The sequence below is a fragment of the Tursiops truncatus genome, chromosome 9, assembly GCF_011762595.2.
Source record: "Tursiops truncatus isolate mTurTru1 chromosome 9, mTurTru1.mat.Y, whole genome shotgun sequence".
Taxonomy (NCBI): domain Eukaryota; kingdom Metazoa; phylum Chordata; class Mammalia; order Artiodactyla; family Delphinidae; genus Tursiops; species Tursiops truncatus.
In genome coordinates, this window is record NC_047042.1 from 27,638,092 (window position 1) to 27,656,857 (window position 18,766).

The 18,766-nt window shown below is 36.9% G+C and overlaps 1 protein-coding gene and 1 long non-coding RNA gene across 6 annotated transcripts in view; one reads left to right on the plus strand and one right to left on the minus strand.

The window, feature by feature from the left end:
* The window catches only part of LOC141279523 (uncharacterized), a 182,656-nt gene that overhangs the window by 103,485 nt on the left and 60,405 nt on the right, over positions 1-18,766 (plus strand). Inside the window, exon 2 of the long non-coding RNA XR_012333904.1 lies at positions 13,810-13,848. This is a non-coding gene — a long non-coding RNA (uncharacterized lncRNA). The remainder of the gene's footprint in view (positions 1-13,809; positions 13,849-18,766) is intronic.
* Positions 1-18,766, minus strand: part of SEMA3D (semaphorin 3D) — a 208,445-nt gene that overhangs the window by 7,489 nt on the left and 182,190 nt on the right. For 4 of the 5 annotated variants that reach the window (XM_019929083.3, XM_019929072.3, XM_073809609.1 and 1 more), the window contains 4 exons: positions 18,000-18,041; positions 15,509-15,666; positions 12,630-12,694; positions 3,642-3,781 (listed from right to left, as the gene is read on the minus strand). In XM_019929083.3, the coding sequence (XP_019784642.1) occupies positions 3,642-3,781; positions 12,630-12,694; positions 15,509-15,666; positions 18,000-18,041 (405 nt within the window). Of the gene's footprint in view, positions 1-970; positions 1,391-3,641; positions 3,782-12,629; positions 12,695-15,508; positions 15,667-17,999; positions 18,042-18,766 lie in introns of those variants that run through there. The other variant, XM_033862945.2, reaches the window with a different exon arrangement.

Genomic DNA, 18,766 nt, shown 5'->3' on the forward strand with positions numbered 1-18,766 from the left:
CTCCCTTCTTCAACAAACATAGGAGACGACTTATTTAAAAATAGTGCCGAGGCAACTGGCTCATTATTTAAAGAAAAAAAAAATCGAATGAATACATAACTCACTGCTAGATTAACTAATATCTTTAATTAAATGTAAATATAAAATGTAAACTGTAATTGTAAAAATAAAATCATAAAATGACTAGAAAATATATATTTGCTGTTTCACTGGGGAAGGAAATTCTAAGCACAAGTGAGAAATATAAATCAATAGATTTGTCTATATAAAACATAAAACTTGTGTGTGTTAGGGACACACAAAAATTTTTAGAGATAGAAAACAATAAAAAGTTACATATAATACGCATAATATTAAAATGATAATATCTATAATATAAAGGGGTTTGTTAAAATAATTTTTAAATGAATGTATCAACATAAACCAAGCAAATGATACGTAAGGCAATTTACCAATATGGTGATTTTGATGAGAAATTAGCAATATGCAGTTGTTTATCCAAAGCTGTAAGATAATTAAAGTCTTTAACTCACTTATTTTACATTTAAGAATTTGTCCTAAGAAAATAGACAAGTAGAGAAAGATTTAGCTAAAGGAAAGTTGATTGCTTTTTTAAGAGGTTACGTGAACTTAATAAAACATGGAACATCTGTGGATGACTGTGTCATCAGGATGGCAGGGATGTGGGACAGGAAACATGGTATTAAAATTGAATGGCAGGGGAAAATGCTTATAGTGTAATGGTAAGTAGGAAAAAAAAAAGGTGGAATAGACATCAGAATAGTATTTGTGCTTATCTACACTTAGTGGTCTCATAGTTGTTTATTTTCAAAACCATTTATATTGCTTTTATAATAAAAGCAACAAAAATAAAACGAAGACCTACAGATAGAAAAATACAAATATTTGAAGATGTTTTTAAAATGTTTTAAAAATCCACAGAAAAAATACTATCACAAATGGTATAAGGTACTGCCTCTTTTATTTATTCAGATCTCAGAAGTTCAACAGAAGCTTGGGGACCGATTAACTTGCTAGTTACAGCACAAACATCATCAATTTCAAGAACAGCTTTATAAGAAAGTCAGTGAATAACTGACTCATGACCTCCCCAACAGCACCCAACTGTGAAACAACTCAGTAAGGAAATGTTCTCCTCCTGGCAGAGAATAACCTGGTGACAGCCTCTGTGCCACAGGAGATCCTGGGCCTTCCCTCAGGCTTTTTTTTTTTTTCTTTCTTTTTTTGAGTGGAGGAAAGATTTCAAACTGTGACCTTCTTGGTAAAGAGCAGAGGGTATCCTGCTGGGAAGAATGCTTCAAATCTAGTCTGGATTTTGCCCCTTTCCTCAGTTCAGGAAGCAGTACTGCATATCCTGGACAATGTATAACTATTTACAAAGGTAGATGAAAATACCAGTTGAAACATTACAGCTAAAATATTTTAAAGTATAAATCAATAAATACACTATTTCTGCTCCATTGAAATTTATGGAGCATGCTACCACCATGACTGTCTGATATACTTAAAACATACATTAAAGTAATGTATAGCATTTTCAGGAAACATGAAAGATGTGAGTGCAAACATGCATAGGCAAACGTACATCTCTATAACTGGGAGAGTATCCCAAGCAGAGTTCCACATTTTTTAAAAGTCAGATTAAATTTGTCATGGAGAAAAAAAAAAATCATTAAAAAATTATATTTAAATGAAATTATCAAACTTTATTAACTATAAAATTAAAAATAGTCATTTGGGATATTCAAAAGTAAAATACTGCAATATATCTAAAAGAAAATCTGCATGTTACAAAAATTCAGATAATGTCCTTGCAATATTTCATGGATAAATAATAAATGCTTTATATCTTGAAATTAAATCACCTCTGTGTCAGGTAAAACTTCAATATGTATTGGTAAACAGTGAGACTCTTAAAATAAATATTTAGTATAAATATGGATATGCCATACTCTTAGAACTTATGGATGTTAGGAACAATGAAGAATCAAGTTTTACCAGGGAAATCTGAAATAAAGAAGGAAGTTATTCCCTTAGTATTAAGTATGTGAAGGGTCAATATTTTGATACAGAAATTATTCTCAGATGAAGAGAATGATAATTTCTTAATGTAACAGTGGAACATATCTTTACATTAATCACTTATGATAAAATTTGGTTCTTTGACTCCAAGGTTTCTCAGCCTTAGCACAACTGACATTTGGGTGAGATGGATGGCTATCTATTGTGAGGTATTGTGCATTGCAGGATGGTAGCATCATCCTTGACCTCGACCCACTAGATGCCAGTAGCATCCTCCGTCCACCCAGTCGTGACAACCAAAAATGTCTCCAGGTATTGCTAAATGTGAATACCTTGGGAGCAAAACTACCTGAGGTTGAGAACCACTATTACACAGTAATGTTTGACCGATTACATACACTATTTAAATGTTTATAGACTTCACAAGGAGGCTGATATTTTAGAGAACATCTGGTCCACCTGCTTATATGGCAGACAAACTGAGTGCTAGAGAAGTCACCACCTGCTTACGAACCCTCAGCAGTCAGGGTGAACACATCATCAGTGCTCTTTCGTATTTCACACGTCCTCCCAGTAGAGAGTGCCTGCAATTTTATATGCATACTTTACACTTGTGAGTAATCCTCTGCTTTGAAATACACATTCTTGTATATATTTTCTCATTTAATTTTGACAGTAACTTTTGCACTGATTTTATTTACCTTAGAAAATTCCAGCCCACAGTCCTCAGTAATATTACCAAAGAATCATTACTCAACGCATCTAATTCTGAGCCTGTGTTCACTCCATTACCATTACAGTGTCCTTAGTTTAATATTGGGGCTTTTAGAAATCTAGACTGAGTATCACTGGTTTCTCATAGGCATTAGAATAGAAATATAAAAATTCTGTCATTTAACCTTTGTTACATGACATTTGAATAATACAGGATTTCTCAGACTACCCAAACTCATCTCATTAAATTCAGTAACATATATAACCTACATATCTCACAAAATCTTTGTGATATGTTTTAATCACATGTATGTGTTAGAAAAAAACAAACAGAAAAAAGTCAAAAGATGAGTAGAGCATCCATATTGCTTTTCCCTCTGTTGATTTAATTTTAATACACTAGAGTGGAAAGGTACAGATGTCCAGATACTTATCCAGCTTGCTCCTGTGATATGATAAGATAGATATTTCCATTTCTGTACAAACTTGACATGTTTTATGATCTAAACTGAACACAATGAGGGAGAGAATTTAGTCATTGTGCTTTTGTGAGGGGAAAGTCTTGTTCTTGATCAGGGAATTATTCTAATATATAGACCATCAATGAAAAATAAAAAGTAGAAGAAGAATCCTGTATTTTTTTAATTCAATTTGCTTTTAAGTGTATTTATTAACACATTTGCATTAAATTGGCCTATTCATATCTCAAAGGCATTGTTACCTTGGGTGCTAGAGAGTATAAAATTTTATTTTCCTTGTTATCATGTAGTGATAAGAGCTCCACTTGGCACTAAAAGTCGAACATCTCCTCTCACAACCTAAACTTGATTTAAGTTTTACACTGTTTCCCTCAAGGTGAGCATTCTTTGATGACTATAACTTACCTCCTCTCGATATTCATCTCCTGACCGCTGGATATACCACTTAATAGATGCTTGTTGGGATTTAGGTATACATTCCAGAAAGGTTGAATTAAATTCAATGCCAAAAATCACCTTTTCATCAGCAGCTTCATGACTAATGCCTGGAAAGCAAACATGGAATAGGAGATTAACCTTGACACGATTTTAAAAGCAATGGGAAAATAGACTGATTTAGAACAGATGCCATGGAGGAAAGATTCATACACATTATTAAAGAGAAAGGAAATTCATGTTATAATGTTGTAACCTGAGAGTAGAATACTATCTAATAGAGATTTTTAAAACTCTATCCCTGCACTGCAATTTTTACTCTTTCATCAATATATTAACTTTTTGCAATTTCTTTTTTTAAATAAGAATTCACAAGATCTAACTTTAAACACTGAGCCTCTCTGAGCTGAACTGAATAAACTTCAACATCTTTTAATGCTTTAATGCCTTTTAATTTATATAAAATATAACTCATTCTTCAGATATTTCTGAAGAGCAATTTATCTTACCTCTAAAGAGAAATTCTATTATGATTTGGTCCACAGAGCTGACCATATAACATATAACCATGTGTTATGACCATATGACATTTTGATCTCAGAAAAGTCAGTGCAGTGCTCTATACTTAATGAAACTCTATGACGATGCTAATCAGTTAGATGCTCTAATACTCAGAATCAGGACCTTATCTGTATTATCTACCAAAAAATGTTCTCTTTTATTCAAAGAGGGATATTATAGCCCAACATGCATTTGCTATAAGATAGTTAATGGGAGGCTAAAGGAACAGTGTCTCAGACACCTTATTCTCGTAAATCAACTGCACCATCTGAAATACATTCCTTTCAGAGTAGCCAAAGGCTGTGTCCCATGTGTGATCTAAGATCTGTAGCTCAGATTTGATCAAATAAAAAATGACAGCTTCTCAGCCTGGCCCAAACATGCACTTTTTCATCGTATATTCACATGTCTCAATTCTGCAGATGGGCCTACTTAGCATTTTAGGCATAAACCAGAGTAAGGCTTAAGGGGCCTAAGTGAATCCTAAACCTAAGCACGCAGAATTATCAGCAAATGGCATGAATGCACATGCATCCAACAGTTAGGCTTCTTTTCAAGAAACTTCTTTTGAACTTATTTGTGTCTTACCAGCAGTGATTAAGTCAAACATGCTGACCCCATTATGAATTAACCTTACCTAACCTTCAAAATGTGTGGATTCCACTTGAAATCTGTAATCTATCCACTCTCTTCTGGCAATTTAACAGATTATAGCCACGATTTTCACAGCTAATAACTTCCTAATGCACAGGAAGATCACCAGTGCCGATCACGGAAGAGAAAGACACGCATCACTTCATAGTAACAGATACCATTTTCCTGAGCAAAGGGAGTTCATGAACAAAGCAGGGAGGGTGCAGGCTGATTGTTTAGGTGATGGGGCAAGGGCTCGGGAGAAACTCAATTAGACAGATTCAACCAAAGAATTGGTCAATTCAGTGAAAGATAAATTAGTGAAATCAACTGGAAAAGTGAAATAGTGAGCTGATTATAAGAAATCCATTTTCAAATCAGTAGAAACAGTGACCCTTTGAAACAAAGTTCATCCCTACATCAGTTTGACTGGAAGTTAATTTATTGTTTCTTCCAATAATGTTTGTTTTATCTGTGAATTTAAAATTTTCTATTTTTAAATTTAAACCTATATGTATGTATGTATATATATACACACACACATATATACATACATACTATATATAATGTCTGTTACTATCCATTTTTAAAAGTGCAAAAGTTGTATACAATAATGTTTTTAAATAGCAGAATATCTTCTCATTAAGTATAAAATAATTTTAAAGATAATGTTTTAATCTTCCAGATTGCAGGGAAAAATTTTTTTTCATAGAGAAATATCTGGAATATTTCTTTAGAATACACATATGACATGTCACTGAAGTCACTGCAGCAAGATTATATGTGTTTAACATTGTTAAACACAGTTCATCTACATGAATTACTGATTTTATATCATTAATAATCATGCAGTATCACAGTATATAACAATTAATGAACAAAGGAAGGAAGGAAGAAACAAAACAGCTATTTGCCAGTTATTCAAGACTTGACCGACTCAATGCAACACATATTTATGGTGGGTTATAAGCAAGTCATCTCCTTTCTTCTTTACCAGAAACAAGTGTTCAAATGTGACCCTTCCTCTCCCCTAAGATCGAAAACGCTTAGTTTGTAAATACCCTCATAATCTCTGCTTTAATTCTCACAATTGATTCTCTGTCTCTGGCTTCTCCTATTCCAATCAGTCACCAAACAGGTATAAATTACTTCTATTTTTAAAAACAATTTTTCTTAGTAATATGAAATAGCTCCTTAGCACCTATAGAGTGAACTCTATAGACAATAACAAAGGGATCATCACAAACTTAACAAAACCTATGTGAATTCTTTCTGATTTTAATAATTGTTACTTCATCTACTTAGTAAAATTTGATTGTTTCCTTAAGGCACAGCTCAAGTGCTCTCCATCTGGGTATCCTTCCTTTTACCTATGCATTATGCAAAGATTCTTTCATGCCTACCATACTGGCATTGCTTTCAGTGCAGGAAATATACGGATGACTATGACAGGCAAATTCACCACCTTTACATTCCAGTGACAGAGACAAAATAATCAAGTGAATGAATAAATAAAGAATATAGTATCTGGCTGTGTTACGCACTACAAGTAAAAATAAAGTAGATTAGGGAATAATTAGGGCTAGAAGGGTATTTCAGGTAGGTTAGTCAGGAAGGGTGTCTCTGAGAAATTAACATTTCAATCCCGGGATTAAATGATGTGAAGATGGAGCCACGTGGACACCTGAAGTGAAGAGTTCTTCAGGTACAGAGGAAACAAATGCAAACAGGGCTGAGGCAGGAACCAGACTGGTGCTTTTGAAAAAGAGAAAGCCTGTGAGCAAGCTGTGCCACAGTGATGCGAGGGTCAGACAAGGTGTTAGGAAGCAGATCTTGTCACTCCCTTACTCAGAATCTTTCACTAGCATCTTAGAGCGATTAGGAAACACTCCACAGCCTTTACCATGGCCTGCGAGGTGTTTCCTAATCGCTCTAAGATGCTAGTGAAAGATTCTGAGTAAGGGAGTGACAAGATCTGATTAAAGTGTGGTTTTTTTTGGCTGCGTTGGGTCTTCATTACTGCGCACGGGCTTTCTCTAGTTGTGGCGAGCAGGGGCTACTCTTAGCTGCGGTGCGAGGACTTCTCATTGCGGTAGCTTCTCTTGTTGCAGAGCACTGGCTCTAGGCACGCGGGCTTCAGTAGTTGTGGCACGCGGGCTCAAGAGCACAGGCTCAGTAGTTGTGGTGCACGGGCTCAGTTGCTCCGTGGCATGTGGGATCTTCCTGGACCAGGGATCAAACCCGTGTCCCCTGCATTGGCAGGCAGATTCTTAAGCACTGCGCCACCAGGGAAGCCCCGTGACTGAAGTTTAGAAAGAGGTTACTCTGGCTACTGAGTGGGATCTAGACTGAAGGGAGGCAAGCATGGAAGCAGGGAGACCAGTTTAGCAGCTACTGAAGAGTTCTGGTGGGTCTGGTTAGGATGGCATCTGTGGAGGTGATGAGAAGTGGCAGTTGTGACCACTGAGCCAAAGGTCTGTACTGAGAGGCTGGTGATAAGATGTAAAAGAGAGAGAAGCATAAAAAGATGACTCCTAGCTGCTTTTTGACAAAGCAGTTGGGTGAGTGGTGGTGCTATTTATTAATATGGGGAAGTCTGCAGAACAAGTAGGTTTTAGAGAAAATGACAAGAATTCTTTCCCAGGTATATTTGAGATTCTTATTAGGCATATGAGAGGGGTTCTTGAGCAGGCACAGAGCATACAAGTCTTGCACACAGGCGGGAGTTCAGAACTGGACAATCAATCTGGGAGTCAAATTGCCTCTGACAGAGAATACTATGAACAATTATATGCCAACAAACTGGACAACCCAGAAGAAATGGGCATGTTTCTAGAAACATACAGCCTACCAAAACTGAATCAAAAGGAAACAGGCAATTTGAACAGACTGATCACTAGAAGTGAAATAGAATCTGAAATAATATAACTCCCTGCAAACAGAAGTCCAGGACCAGAAGGCTTCACTGGGGAATTCTACCAAACAATAAGAGAAGAAACTATACCAATCCTTCTCAAACTCTTCCAAAAGATTGAGGAAGAGGGAACACTCCCAAAGTCATTCTATGAAGCCACCATTACCCTGACACCAAAATGAGACAAAGACACTAGCAAAAAAGAAAATTACAGGCCAGTATCTTTGATGAATATAGATGCAAAAATTCCCAACAAAATATTAGCAAAGCAAATCCAACAACACGTAAAAAAGATCATACACCATTACCAAACTGGATTTATCCCAGGGTCACAAGGATGGTTCAACATATGCAAATCAATGTGATACACCAAATCAACAAAAGAAAGACAAAAACCACATGATTAACAAAACATCTCAACAGATGCAGAAAAAGCATTTGATAAAATTCAACATCCATTCATGATAAAAACTCTTATCAAGGTGAGTTTAGAGGGAACATACCTCAACATAACAAAAGCTATTTATGACAAACCAACAGCCAACATAACACTCAACAGTGAAAAGCTGAAAGCCTTCCTGCTGAAATCCAGACCAGACAAGGATGCCCACTCTCACCACTCCTGTTCAACATAGCACTGGAAGTCCTAGCCACAGCAAGCAGACAAGAAAAAGAAAGAAAAGTTATCCAGGTTGGAAGAGAAGAGGTAAAATTGTCATTGTATGCAGATGACATGATACTACATATAGAAAACCCTAAAGACTTCACACAAAAACTACTAGAATTGATAAACAAATTCAGCCAGGTAGCAGTATACAAGATCAACATACAGAAATTGGTTGCATCAGAAAGAGAAAGTGAAAAAAAAAAAAAGAAAAAAAATCCCTTTTAAAATCTCATCAAAAAATAAATAAAATATTTAGGAATAAACCTGACCGAGGAGGTGAAAGACATATACACTGAGAACTATAAAACACTTATAAAGGAAACTGAAGACGATTTAAAGAAATGGAAAAACATTCCACGCTCTTGGATTGGAAGAATTAATATTGTTAAAATGGCCATATTACACAAAGCAATCTACAGATTTAATGAGATCCCTTTTAAATTACCCCTGACATTTTTCACAGAACTAGAACCAATAATCCTAATATTTATATGGAACCTTAAAAGACCCAGAATTGCCAAAGCAATCCTGAGGAAAAAGAACAAAGCAGGAGGCATAACCCTCCCAACCTTCAGACAATACTGCAAAGCTACAGTAATCAAAACAGCATAGTATTGTCATAAAAGCAGACATATGGATCAATGGAACAGAATAGAGAGCCTAGAAATAAACCCACACACGTATGGTCAATTAATCTTTTACAAAGGAGGCAAGAATATACACTGGAGAAAAGACAGTCTCTTCAGCAAGTGTTGTTGGGAATGTTGGACAGCCACTTGTAAATCGAGTGAAGTTAGAACACACCCTCACACTATACACAAAAATAAGCTCAAAATGGCTTAAAGACTTAAGTATAAGACATGAAACCATAACACTCCTAGAAGAGAATGTAGGCAAAATATTTCTCTGATATAAATTGTACCAATATTTTCTTAGGTCAGTCTACCAAGCCAATAGAAATAAAAGCAAAAATAAACAAATGGGACCTAATCAAACTTACAAACTTATAAACAAAACAAAAAGACAACCTACGGACTGGGAGAAGATATTTGTAAATGATGTGACCAACAAGGGCTTAATTTCCAAAATATACAAACAGCCCATACAACTCAATAACAAAAACAAACAAACCAAAAAAACAACCCAATCAAAAAATGTGCAGAAGATCTAAATAGACATTTCTCCAAAGAAGACGTACAGATGGCCAATAGGCACATGAAAAGATGCTCAACATTGCTAATTGTAGAAAAATTCAAATTGAAACGACAATGAGGTACCACCTAACAGCCGTCATGATGGCTATTATTAAAAAGTCTACAGGGCTTCCCTTGTGGCGCAGTGGTTGATAGTCCGCCTGCCGATGCAGGGGACACAGGTTCGTGTCCTGGTCCGGGAAGATCCCACATGCTGCGGAGCGGCTGGGCCCGTGAGCCATGGACGCTGAGCTTGTGCGTCCAGAGCCTGTTGTTCCGCAACGGGAGAGGCCACAACAGTGAAAGGCCCGAGTACCGCCAAAAAAAAAAAAAAAAGTCTACAAATAACAAATGCGGGAGAGGCTGTAGAAAACGGGCACCCTCCTGCACTGTTGGTGGGAATGTAAATTGGTACAGCCTCTATGGAGAACAGAATGGAGGTTCCTCAAAAAACTAAAAATAGAGTTGGCACATGATCCTATGGTCCCACTCCTGGGCATATATCTGGACAAAACTATAATTTGAAAAGATACACGCACCCCAATGTTCACAGCAGCACTATTTACAATAGCCAAGACATGGAAGCAACCTAAATGTCCATCAACAGATGAATGGATAAAGAAGATGTGGTGTATATATATATATAATGGAATAGTACTCAGCCATAAAAAGGTATGAAATAATGCCGTTGGCAGCTACATGGATGGACCTAGAGATTATCATACTAAGCAAAGTAAGTCAGAAAGAGAAAGACAAATACCGTATGATATCACTTATATGTAGAATTTAAAATACGACAGAAATGAACTTATCTATGAAACAGAAACAGACACAGAGAACAGACTTGGGGTTGCTAAGGGGGAGGGGGAGGGGGACGGCAAAGGGATGGATTGAGAGTTTGGGATTAGCAGATGCAAATGATGATATACAGAATGGATAAACATCAAGGTCCTATTGTATAGCACAGGGAACTATATTCAATATCCTGTAATAAACCATAAGGGAAAAGAATATGAAAAAGAATAAATATGTATGTATAACTGAATCACTTTGCTGTACACCAGAAAGTAACACAACATTGTAAATCAACATTGTACTTCAATTAAAAAAAAAACTAAAAAAAAATTGCCTCTGATAGTATTGAAATGGATGGCGTTAAGGAGTGAACATACAGAGATTGGATATTTAGATGGCAGGATGAAAAGGAAAGTTAAGAACACTCAGAAGGAGAAACCTGTAAGGTAAGAGAAAAACCAGAAGTTTTCCCCGTGGTGCCGTGAAGCAGAGGGGTGCTGGGGAGACCATCTCTGAAAACAAAAAGCCCTTATTTGTAGTGCTTGCCGATTTTCCTGGTGTAAACACTCCTGCCACAGCTGATTCAAGCTACCAGTGGTTTAAAACTCAGCTCACAAAATTCCTCCGTAATACACAGTCAGCTCTCATGGGGCCATAAGAGCTGGCTCCAGCACATCACTGCACGGAGCCTAGTGAAGAAAGTGTTCCACGGAGGAGGGAGCTAGAGAGTAAGTAAAACTGGGAACGGAAAAGCGGCCATTGGATTTGGCAAGGAGGAAACTGCTGGTGATCTTGACAAAGAATATATTGGGTTAGAGTGGTGATGATGAAAAGGAGATGTGCAATGGGCTATAACAAGAATGGGCTGTGATGAAGTGGACACAGTAATTGTGAGTGCCTTAGTAAGCAATGGTGTTTTATAAGTCCTTATAACATTTATCATTATATGACATGGCATATATTTTACTTGTTTTTATGTTTGTTGCCTGCTCCCTCCCCTAACACACATTTAAATGTAAGATCCATGAATGCACAGATTGTTTTATGTTCATTAGCATATCCTCAGTACCTAAAATAGTCCCTCCTAATCTCATGTGCACATGTGAAAAACTGTGCATAGCACACAGTAATGATCGCTAAATAAAACACCATACATTACAGTGAGTCACCTACACATTAGAACAGGAAGACAAACGTACTATTCTGGACTAGAGTTTATTTTTCAGAAGAATGATATTATAAATTAGAAATAATTGTTTTGTTTTTAAAAAAGAAAACTCTGCCAGACCAGCAGTTATAGACTATGAAATCTGGGTTGTTTATTCAGTGGTAGGTGGTTACTAACAATATGATGATGGAAAGGCAGTTCATTTCTTCTTCCAGTTGTGTGTGTGTGTGTGTGTGTGTGCGTGTGCATATATTTTCTATCTGAAGGCAGAGCCTGGGAGTGGAAAGTAACTAAAGCTCTGGAATATATACTTCTACAGATTTTTTTTTGTTATCAGAGTCACTCAACAGACTTCCTCTCAATTCTCCACTCTGCCCTTCTCACACTCAGACTTTCAAGATCTTCCATTCTATGACATTTTCTCTGAACAGTACAGCCTCTGGTGACCTCTTTTTTTGCTAAACTCCCACATCACTAATTGTGCCTTATGACATTTCCCCAAAGAATTGTAAGTTCTCTAAAGAGCTTTTTCTCTCAAAGTAGATCCGGGACAATTACATGCACATGGAAGTCACTTAATAAATATTTACTGATTGAACGGATACACAAATTAATAAGTGAATACAAATAATGCACAGGCTACCTAAAATTTCTTTCTAGTAGGTCCAACACTTTTATCAAACTTTTCTAGGAGGGTCTCTTTGAGTTTACTCTAAATGTCCGTATGTTTTGGACTATATTCTGCTTTATCTCTAATAGCAGTTTCAAACTTTACAAGGATGGATAAGGCATTAAAAAAGAAAAAAAAAGGTATAGGAATTTTAAAAGCCATATGAAGCAAATATAACAAAGAATTACCACTTAGGCACGTGAACAGGGGGTTGATTTATAAAACCTCCTATTGCTTTTCCAGAATGCAAGCATTACACAAAATGAGTAGGTGTTTTAACTCGTATAATAAAAAAGACACACAAAGACCAGGCTTAAAATTTTCAGTGGGAGAAAAGCATATTAAACCTATACTTACTGTCTTCTATGTCCCAGCACTGGGTGATTGGGTCCCCATACTTCACATCTTGGCGTCTAGCTCGCCTGTGCAAAAGGGATTAAATAGAACGTCAAGCATGATATCTGAGATATACAAAGTCTACATCTAACACTCATAACAGTAGCAGAAGCAGAATTATGCTTTACTGCTCAACTTAAATGCAGGTCAATATTCCAATCACTCTAACATTAATTCAAATAATACTAGTGGTAGAGTCCTAACAGAAAAAATCCTGTTTTGGTAATAAGATGATCTGAATTTTATTTCAGAATAAATCCTGTTTTGGTAATAAGATGATCTGAATTTCATTTAACTACCCCAGTTTTCTTTTTCTCTGGCTTTTGACAAATTATTCAACAGAACAGGCTGAATATAAATACAGTCCAGTTATTATATACTTCCTATGGGGGTAACTATTTGTATCTTCTTTTTTCAGTCAGCCAAGGGAAAAGTAATAAGATATAAAAGAGCTTTAGTTAGTGGGTAAGAAAGTACACACAAATACAAAATGCCTTATCATATGAAGATTCATTATTATACTGACATGATTAAACAACGAGATAAATATCATTTGAAACAGAAGTACAAGTTTGATATGGCCTAATGGCTAGATGTTATTTCTATCTACTGACACATAGTTCACATTGTTTCTCTGAGAGTAGTGATAATGATAATAATAAAATAATGGCCTTGTACATTATTGTCACATGTTTTCCTTAAGAGAAAATAGTAACTACTGCATAAAAAAAGTAAAGATCTGCCACATCTAAGTTAAATAAGTCTTACACTCGGAGTACAGTTTCATTTGCTTTGGTTATTTTATGTTGCCACATCAGAGATCCTAGATGTCACAGTAAACATTCTGTGATATGTAGGGTGTTCCTTAAGGGGCATGCTGACCAGATGACAGCCCTGTGGGAGATTCATTTATCATACACATTTTTTGGCTCACATGGACATTGTTAGGTAAGGGAGAACATCACAGTGGCTTGTCTGCAAGATCAGAGATACAGTCTTGAGAAATACAAGAAGAAAAAATTATGATGGTATAAGGTACATAAGGTCAAGAATGTTTTTAAATCTTGGCTTCTTAAGGAACAGGATCAATTCATCAAACTGAAGGTTCATTACCAACTAAATGAGCATTCTTGTTTTTTAGGTTCTTGAAAAGAAAAGCACTCCCCAAAGACTAACTAGGGTGAGTATATTCTTTGTCAAAAACTATAACAAAAATGTTGTGACTTTTTACTTTAAACTTGAAATAATGGTATCTCCCCACTTACATTTAATTCAGAGATTTCAGGGAATATAAAAAGGTCTTGGAATAGTATCTGTTTTTGTACTATACATTCAATCTGTGATCACTAGAATTTGCAATTTGACAAATCAGTAAACATTCAAAAAAATAAAAGTGCATATGTAGTAGCGGGACTAACATATGCTCACCTGTTACCTTATTTTGTTAAGACCTAAAGATGAAAAAAAAAATACCACATACAATTTGCTGACATTTTATGTAGAATAAAATATACTTTGGGCAATACTTTAGAAAATAGTGTTACTATAAACCACACTTTAAAATAATGATATTTTAATATACTCAGCCACCATCAGTCATATTAATGAGCATTCAGGGTGTTTCCAATAATTTTGCTATTGAAAACTGTGCTGAAATGACAGTCAAACATATAATTTGTGGTACTTTTTTGCCCGTGTGTGTAAAATAAATTCCTAGCTGGGTACTGTTGGCCCAGAATAGCATTATTTTTAAGAGCACATAAAGCAAGAAACTACAAACAGCAGGATGTAGTTGGATATTTAAGCATATCTGGGTGGCAGAAATTGGTCAAGTTGGAGTAAAAGCAAAATTATACAGAATCACTGGGATGTGCTGTGGGCTGTATATAATCTACACTGTTACAAAAACATATTTACACATTATTTGTAAAACAGTAACTACGAGTATATACATATTTATAAATAAGGGAAGAATATACAAAGGGTAGAGTAGTAAAGAAAGCAAACTTTTCATGCTTTTAGACAAAGATGAAGAAAAAGGATATAAACAATTTATCAGAATTTTTTAAAGCTCTGAAACTGAGGGTTATCATCAGTTAAATCCATGAAACCTGTGACCTGCCTTCATTAGTCAAGCTTGCTTTAATTGTTGCTATAAAAACTTGCGTGTCCTCCAAGCCTCAGGTAACCTAAACAGGATGTTTGCCCAAGCTGTTTAGGAACTTGGAGTCAGCTGTGTTCAGTTTGAGCTCTAGCCGGTTAAGACTGGTTAGGACCACTGACCCTCCCTCTGGGCACATGGGAGTGTCCAGTGACCTTTTGACATCAGAGGCCAAAAACTCCATGCTCAGAGCAGGCATCCCAGGAAGAAGCTTGTAGCTTAGTTTCATCTGCGTAGAACGATGATTACCTCACCTTTTTCTTATCTCCAATTAACCTTCCCCAGGCTCCCCACGCCTCCGCTTTCTCCCGTAAGTATCCTCAGTCCTTCGCCTTTGGGGAGGCGAATTTGAGACTTGTTTTTCCCATCTCCCCGCTTGACTGCTTTGTGAATAAACCCGTTCCCTGCTGCACATCTTGGCATCTCCACGTTTGGCTTGCTGTGCATCAAACAAAACTGGTTTGGTAAGACTTCCACATTTCCGGATTTCAGAACATTCTGTTTTATCCTCCTTCAAAATTTAGCTGTATGAAAAACTCTAAAACATTTAGATTGTAATATTCCTACCACAGACCATGTTCTCTATATGTTTTCTCTTTAAACTACAAGAGAAGGTATTCGTGTAAGATATTCATTGTGTGAAAAGCAAGGCTTCATCTTAATTTGATATGCCTCTCACCTTTTTGAAGTGGGTGCATAGCGAGAGCATGCATTTCCATCCCAGGCACAGTAGGGGTCTCTGGCAAGACAACAGTCTGCACAAGCTTTCCCATAAGTGTCACATCTGTGCAAGGAGAGCTGAGCCAGTCCATCTCGGGAACCAATGTACAACTGTTGCTGCAAATCAGGCAAAACAAATGCATTAGAAGCATCTTTCAGACGAGTCTTAAGAACTTCCCTTTCTTGAATACCACATCACAGACCTAAATCTGTCTCCTCGGGTACCCTGCCTGTTATAAACACTTGCACAGAAACATAAGGGAGAGTAAGATAAGTCGGTCTTCTATTCCTGGTTGGATGGTGGTTTGAAGATGATGACACAGAATTGGACGGCATTCTAGAGAGCTAGAGTAACCTTGGCAGTAATTTAAGAAGGTCAAAAACCAGCTGCTAGACTGAGGAATTAAGATGTCAGATTCTTTCTTAGTAGTTGAAAATACACTCTGGTAGATTATATCAAGCACAGATGCTATAGGCAACACTGATGGGTCTTCTCCTGCCATGGCTTCTTATATAAGAGTTGACTGAAAAGAGGTTTATGAAAAACTTTCCTGTGATCTTAACTAACCATTTCATTTGTTAATGAAGTACGGATCCCTGAAGGAAGTTGAGTGATAAGTGAGAGAGAAAGTATTTGCTATCACTATGAAGAAAGTATTAAGGAGGTTTGTGGGATGCTGTATCACACGTGAAAGCCTGCAGGATACTGACAAACTCAGTAAATAGAATCACATTTTGAAAATAAGTCCTGAAAATAATGCACTGCTCCCTACATGTATTCACTTGAGGGTATGTGGTGGAGGCAGAGGGGGGGATGATAACAAGTGAATAAGCCATAGTCTGTGCCTTCAGGTAACTTACGGTCAAGTCTAGTGGACATGCCAAACTTTAAATGGAGGGGAAAAAAAATCTGAGAAATAGATATTGGCACAAATAACGTACACGGACTCCACCTATAGAAATCTGTCTTACACCCCTACCACCCACTTAAGACCTCCTGGAGGCTAAATGTGGACTTTGTTTAGTATTTTACTATATAATTCTCTAGCGTTTGATACCAGTAAGACTAAAGCCTCCTTGAAAGTCTCTTCCCTTTCTCTTGTTCTCCCTCTTTATTTCTGCCTAGAGTTCTGTTTCCTTTGATGATTCCTTCCTTTGCCTTGAACATTGGGTTTCCCTCTTTGCGATTCTCATCTTTACTCTTCTTCCTGTACAAAGGCTCAAGAGTTATTTTGAAAACAACATAAACACGCACACGCTGATTCCCCTAAATCTAGTCTTCCTACCCTACCCTGACCAAGAGACACCATCCCAGTCGCCCCCAGCACGAATCTGGGAGTTGTCTTTGAATCTTCTTTCACTCTCACTCCGTCTGTCTGCCACCTTATCTCTCCGTTCTCTTACACGGCGCTCTCAAATCCATTTCTGCCTCGCTCTGCACTGCCCCTTGCCTTTTCTCAGTCCTTATCATCTCCTTCCTCGATGACCTGTAAGTGGCCTTACCGTTTCAGCTGGCTTCACCCTTGTTTTCCAGCAACCCTCACCTCCACCCCAGGACTCAACCCCTCTTCCACACTGCCACGCCAGGCTACTCTCTCTAAGAGGAAAATCTTATCATGACACCCGCCTGCTTAACGTCTTTAAAGGTCTTCATTGTCTCGGATAAACTTGTTCAACAGCTCAGGAGGGCATCCATGGAAGGATGTGTCTACTCTTCTTCTGTCTTACTTCCCCAGGTTCCTTTCTAGCCTCCTTGCCCCTCGAGTGCAGCTATGCTGTCTGCTCCAATTGTACACAAACTTATTAGAATAAGTTCGAGTCTTTCACTCTTCATGCCTTTTCAAAGGGCCCTCTCTTCTACTGGGCATATGCTTCCCCGTCCCATCCTTCTGTTTATTTATCTGGTTACCTGCAGCATCCTTCATAGCTCGAGTTGCCGGTCTCTCCCGCTCCCCTGGCTCCCTTTTACACCAGTTCGTCTCCTCTCTGTTTCCCCAGAACGCGGTTCCATTCTTGGTCTACTTTGTTAGCATGCTCCTTTGCCTTCCAGCTCCATGTGACTACTGGGCTGTTTGCCATTGCAGTCCATAGTCTAACTCGTAGACTCGCTGATTAAAAACCATCTTTAATGTTTAGGGCTAGTATTCTACATGAATTACTTTACAGCCTTGACAGAATGACATTCTCATGAGACTAGGAAAGTGAGCTCAATTTTCAAGAGCCAAAGGAAGGGGAGAATGTATTATTCGATTAATGGAATTGGGTCCCCTGTCTCCTAAGGCAAGGCAGAAACAATGCCCTATAATCAGTTATAAAAGAAACAAATAATCTAAAGCTTTTTACACTATTTATAATTTAACTTGTAGTTTCAATGGATTTTCCCTAAAATAAAGTTTGATGCAAACAGTCTTGCTTTTGTGGCTAATTTTTACACAAAAATTAGAAAGTACCTGCTTCAGAGACAGCTCCATGTTCAAGATGACTGATGAATGCTGAAAATAAAATTTAACTATTAATAAAGATAATCATGAACAATCTTTTAGAGTAGCCAATATTTTGTTTTATTGTGTACCAAGGATAATTGGAGTAAACTTCAAGGCTCTGTTATATATAGAGGAGAAAAAGATCTTAATGTTTGCTATTTCCTTCCCATGTGTAGTGATTCAACCTTAATAAAAAGTATCAAAATAGTTATTTTTAAATCTTATTAAAGAAAAATTACCTAAATGTATGAGGAGACACTCTGCACTGAAAATTGTTCCCGGTTACCCACAAGGTTTCTCCCTCTTCTGACTCTGCTTATCTTAACTGCTTCCATATAATTCAAACTAGTGTTGACAAGAACATCTCCATAATTATTTATTGCCTCTTTCTGCTTACTTAGATCAGTAGTTCAAAAACTTGTTCAAGTAGTAAAATTCTAAAAAGTTATAGTGCTTCTCGTGGATGAGCATATTCTTTATAAAACACTGCAAGATACGATGCACGTGGTTTCACAACATGAAAGTTTTATGTGTAGAAAACAAGCCTCTATGCGTGCAATACAAAATTTAAAACATGAACACAAAAGCTGCCAAACTAAAAAGGATGGAATGTTTAAGCATTTTTTTATCTATCGTCTATGTCTCTCTCTATATATATGACTATTCATTTCTCACCAGCCAATATTTACTAAGTAATAAACACAAGCAGATATTAAAACTTTAAGAAAATATAT